General features: G+C 32.0%; 1 protein-coding gene across 1 annotated transcript; it reads left to right on the forward strand.

The window, feature by feature from the left end:
* The first annotated feature begins 4690 nt into the window (after positions 1-4690).
* Positions 4691-5629, forward strand: LOC127720968 (acetylcholine receptor subunit alpha-like). Its single transcript, XM_052227691.1, has one exon. It carries the CDS (start codon positions 4721-4723, stop codon positions 5525-5527), a length of 807 nt encoding a protein of 268 aa, XP_052083651.1. The 5' UTR covers positions 4691-4720; the 3' UTR covers positions 5528-5629.
* The last annotated feature ends 375 nt before the right edge of the window (positions 5630-6004 follow it).

Below are 6004 nucleotides of genomic sequence, written 5' to 3' on the forward strand. Positions count from 1 at the left end.
TGATGAATACTTACAATTAAGTACTAGAACATTAATTGTTCATTCTTATGTCGATATATTTCACATAACATCACAATGCTAACCCAATATAGACTAACTCTTAACGTAATTTTCTTTCGTCTAAATTTGGCTCTAAAATAATCATTACTATGAACTTTTCTCAGAGCATAGAATAATATATTACCGATATGTGGCATCATCATAAGTCTTTATTTACTTCATAGTTTTGTGTAGTTTAAAACAAAAAAAAAACATTAGTTTAAACAGAAAGAATTCTGAAACAGCCTAAGGCATCAATCATTAAGATGCTTTATTATTAGATTGACGACATATTTGATACTTTTGGAGGAGTTTTTTTTTCTTACAAAACAATCGGCTTTCCCATGGGAACCTATAGTGCTCATCTTCTTGTCAACTTGTTCCTTTATACATACGAGGCAGATTTCATAAAAGAGCTTCTCAAAACGAATAAAAAGCTAATATTATCCTTTAACTTCACGTTCCGCTATATAGATAATTACCTCTCTGAATAATTCGTTTGGTTCCTAGATTGTACGTATCTATTATTTCCAATTGAACTCGAAATAAAGGATATTAGAGATACAGTTAAGTCTGCCTGATATATTGACTAACATCGCCAAATTGACAAGAACCAAGGACGGCGTTGAGAAAAACTTTACAACAAAAAGATGATTTTAGCTTTCCAGTTGTAAGCTTTCAATTTGTATGCAGCAACATTCGAGCATCGCCTGCATATGGAGTATATATCTCTCAGTTGATAAGATATTCGAGATTTTGCGTTTCCCATCACGATTTTCTTGAAGATTGTTGCTGCTCATAAAGTAATCTAAGGTTTCTACGTGGCAAAGTTTAAATCATCCCTCTTCTGTTAAAACGTTGATAATGGAGTGACTGATTCAGGAGTGAGCACAGGGGATGTACACCCTTTTCCGTAAGATTTTGTTGTAATAAGATTTAAAAAAGTAAACAACAATTGAACTTGCAACGGACATAAATATTATAAACCAAAATAGAATTGTATAACATTTTCCCATAATTATTTATATCGAAAATAGGAGAAGATATCTCAAGAGGATGATTAAAAACAAATAAATCGAAGAAGAATATACGACGTTATGACCAAAAGAGGGGAAAAGACAAACAACCAAACTATCCGCAAAACACTTCATGGAACAACACAAACACTTAAATAACCCGAGAAAAAACTCAGGTGCACCGGATGATTCAGCAGTTTTTGATCAAGTAGCAAAGCTTATTGTGTTACTCCGGTTAACATCCGTTGATAAGTCACTACCGGTGATAAGGCATTATGCAAAAGCACATTAGTAAATATCTCTTGGTTAAGACATTAAGAAATAATTGAATTACTATAAAAAGAAACAAGATTCAAATATTTAAAAAAAAATATAATCCGATTTTTTCTTTAATCAGCTTTAACAATTGTTCTTTTTTGCATCATAATTTGCATGGTGTGTCTATTCAAATCTCCAGAGTTAAACAAAAGTAGTAAACACGTTTAGTTATTTTAATATTTGTTTACTTTATAAGCAGCATTAAAATATAGATTTAGGTAACAGTAGTGTACCGATGTTCTAGTCTCATAAATCGATTAATAAGGCATATCAAGGTAAAAAAACAAAAACTGAGATAATTGCATGAACCCCAAAAGGAGCGATAGCGGGAGCGTCGAAAGGGTTAGCGTTTCCTGTTATGAAAGCATTACCCGTCATGCAAATCCAATATCCTGGTATCTAAAGATAAAAAATGAGATTTTTTTTGCTAGTGAGTTCAGAATCGGAGATATCTAATCGGTCAAACAATTTATTTGTGAAGGTGACCGCCAAACTTATGTATCGTCGATTCTAGTCATTTTACCTCGTCACTCTGATGGAGATTTTTTTTTGTATTGAAAACACTCCTTTCTTTTCCTCGACATTTTCTGGCACTCTACAAATACAAAAAGTAATATAAAGAGCTATTATTTTAGTAATTAATTAATATATTTGGCTCATCGTCTTTGGGTTTTGATATTATCTAACATTTTATGTTGTTTGTTTTCCAGACTATTCGTTCCAGATGTTTCAGATGAGGGATATTTCACAGACACGTTTTGTGATGTGCAAGGAATTGGTATCATATCAAACATAATTATATATTATAAGTTATATATTGTATTTTAATTGCTTTGATATTCACTGAATTTTGAAATCCGCTAAATACAGTTCTGGAGAAAATTGATAAAAATACTCTGCATTCCGGAAAAAAAGTACATTGAGATTTATAGTACAGGAACACACTCGTAGTAGTTTGAATAATTGTCTCGCTATTTAAAACAATTGTACATTATAATTGATCCAGGAAAAAAAATAAAAACTAGTTCCAATTTAAATCCAATTATTTAACTTTCTTATTGTCTTCTATAAACACTGACACGAGAAAGGATGATTTGTCATTCATCAATGGCACGGTATTTGACTAATTATGGGGATTGGTAAGAGTTACTGGAACGATTCCGATGTTTACATTTTCGAAATAGTATTTAATTAATTGATTTTAGTTTATTTGTCTATAAATTGAAAAAATAAGATTTACCTCTATATTTTGTATTTGGAAGGATACAAGCGACATAGAGAAATTAGTAAGTTGTTTTTACATGTTTTTAAAAACTAATTGTTGGAGATATTTAACTGTGTACATATAAATATATGGAACCTTTGCATTTCTAAACCAAACAAATTCGTAACACGTGCAGTAACTGTCACAGAGACAGTAGGAAACCCTTTTGAAGTCAATATTTTGCTGTGTGAAAACCCCTAAATGATGACAATCATAAAATGAAATAAAAGTAAGAAATTGCCGTTGGATACTACAAGAATGTCTGTGACCTTCTGGTTGAAATAAGTTCATTGTGCAAGGAAGGATATAAAATAGAAAGTGCGAATGGATAAAAATAACCATGAGACAAACGCACAAAACGCTTACTATACTGTTCTGTTTTAAGAATGTGTAAGTGGTTGATAAATTTATATACATATTTGTTTTATTTCATTTATTTTTTTTTGGGGGGGGGAGGGGAGAGGGGGTGTATACATGTATATAGAACAAGAGGGTTATTCTGTTTAATATAATGTGTGTGAATATTTAAAGCGAATCTTACCAAATTTGCCATGACTTATGATCTTTTCTGCATCTAATTTTCGTCTGGATCAAAAACATTAAAAAACAAATATCAAACCAATATGAGTTTAATTTTTCCGATAATGTTGCAATATATCTTTTTATGCCCCACCTACAATAGTAGAGGGACATTATGTTTTCTGTTCTATGCGTCCGTTCTTTCGTTCGTCCGTTCGTTCGTTCGTTCGTCCGTCTGTTCCGCTTCAGGTAAAAGTTTTTGGTCAAGGTAGTTTTTGATGAAGTTGAAGTCCAATCAATTTGAAACTAAGTACACATGTTTCCTATGATATGATCTTTCTAATTTTAATGCCAAATTAGAGTTTTGACCCCAATTTCACGGTCCACTAAACATAGAAAATGATAGTGTGAGTGGGGCATCCGTGTACTATGGACACATTCTTGTTTTAAAAGAAAAAAGTTTTCGAATGGAAGTTGTACATCATACCAATGCCAAAAACCTTTCCGAAAACATATATCTTAAAAAGATTTCCAGCTACACGAAACCATCTAAACTATTAAAAATTCCAATAGACCGTACACGAAAGTGAAGAATAATAACATAAACAGGTATATTGAATTTTAATTCTTTACAGAGATCAATAAAAGATCATTAAATAAACCTTAGTTTACTCAGCATAATTGCGTCCCTTCATCAAAGTGAATTTAATGAAACATCGGAAATGATTTTATTTCATATCAAGATTGATTGAATCTTAATTGTCGATGGACTATCCTATTTACACAAAGCAAACGCAAACATATACAAAGCATTTCATCGACGCAGTTATTATCGTAAATACATTCTAAATTACATTCATTTCATATAAAAAATACCTTTTGTTAATTCTGAAACATCCATGATTGACTTATTGCAACCTTTATAATATTTATTTTGTTTTCGGTCATTTATTTTTTTTAATTTAAAGCTGTTTACTGAATATTGGATTCAATCTATTTGTTTTGTTTCATTCTTTAGCATGATTGCTTGATCAGTTGTCAAACTGTACCGATTGACTTTCAATCTAGTAACGGGAACGCTGCATATAAGTAATGCTCGTCACAGAATTTAAACTTATTTCAAATATTGTTATTACAGCAACACTGTGAGTCAACATATTCAACTGAAACTGAAAAATTGTAAAATAAAAAGAAGATGCGTTTTAAAAACTTCAGAGTGTTGCTTATGATCAGTATTGCTACATATATGGAACTTGTATACGCTCAAAGTCATGCTGATGTTAAAAAGCTCTATACTGATTTGTTCACTGACTATAAGAAAGAAATCTTACCTACGGCGGACCAGTCCAAACCATTAGTGGTAGGAGTTACATTTTACATGGCTTCATTCAATTCGTTTAATGAGGTAGAAGAGACAATTTCACTAACTGCAGCAGTAGGAATGAATTGGACAGATCCTGCTCTTATGTGGAATCCCATCTTGTATGGTAATTTGTACGTTACCACAATTAATCCGAAAGATTTGTGGCTTCCGCAAATATTTCTCACAAACAGAGTAGACTCGATGAATCCGGTAGGAGATGACACAATGTTTTTCCCTACAATTGTATTTACTGGAGAGGTGATATACAGTCCTGGTGGAATTCTTAAGGCTAAATGTCCGACGGATATATCGAAATTTCCCTTTGATAGTCAGACATGTACTCTACAATTGATGCCATGGGGATTTGTTAAATCGAATCTTTTACTATCTGCCAATTTTGATAAAGCTCAGCTTGACTTCTTTTCTGCACATTCAGACTGGAATCTGTTAGAATACTCTACGAACGTTGTAAATGAGTCTTTGGGTTACAGTGTGTTAAACGTGAAACTTACCTTTAAACGCGAGCCGTTGTATTTCGCGGTGATGATTATTCTTCCGACACTTCTATTTTCACTTTTGAATCCATTAGTTTTCATCTTACCAGTAGAGTCTGGAGAACGAGTGTCATTATCGATGACAATTTTACTTTCATACGCCATATTTTTAACACTTGTATCAGCTTCGATTCCCGCCTCTTCGAATCCAATGTGCGTTTTGTTAATTGCTATGATCGCTATTATCTCGATCAGCGGAGTAATCGTAATTGGTTCCATTATCAATGCAAAATATTTCTACCTGGAAAATGGCGAAAACATTGGAATAGTGATGAAATCTTTCACCATAGTATGGACGAGGAAAACGAACAAAGTGGTTCCAATAGATGAATACAAAGAACCGGCTATTAGGGGAAAGGATATAACGGAGATGTTAGATTTTCTTTTTTTCTATGGAACATATATTTCAATCATTGTAATCATTTCTGGTTATTTTTTGTACGTTTTGTTATAATGGTTTGAAAATTATCCAATCAGTTAACAGTCAAGGTAGTTTATGCTTCCTACATGCTATCATATGTGAAACATTTCAACAAAATGCATAAGTATTGCAAACCATGGAAATAAATTGACCATTCTAAACTGTTGTTTTCGTTGTATTTCATTATTCAGATGATACAAAAATAATTTAGCACTCTTAGTCCAGAAATCATTTTGTTTTATATCGCACAAAAAAAAATATATAAAAAAACTTTATTATTGAAAAAATCTTTGAAGAAGTGCTTAAGTATGACAAGATAATCCCACCAATAAATTAAAAACACGACTTTGAAAGAAAAAAAAACAGCACACGATCATGATTCACAGAACAGAGCTTAATAACGAACTGCTGTATTGTTTATTTGCTATTAATCACAAGCAAAACAAAGTGTGGTTTCCGACATTAACGGACAGAATCTGAAGTTTTCCCAAATCATGTTATAAGTTTTTA

This window comes from Mytilus californianus, unplaced genomic scaffold (genome assembly GCF_021869535.1).
Source record: "Mytilus californianus isolate M0D057914Y unplaced genomic scaffold, xbMytCali1.0.p SCAF_11, whole genome shotgun sequence".
Taxonomy (NCBI): domain Eukaryota; kingdom Metazoa; phylum Mollusca; class Bivalvia; order Mytilida; family Mytilidae; genus Mytilus; species Mytilus californianus.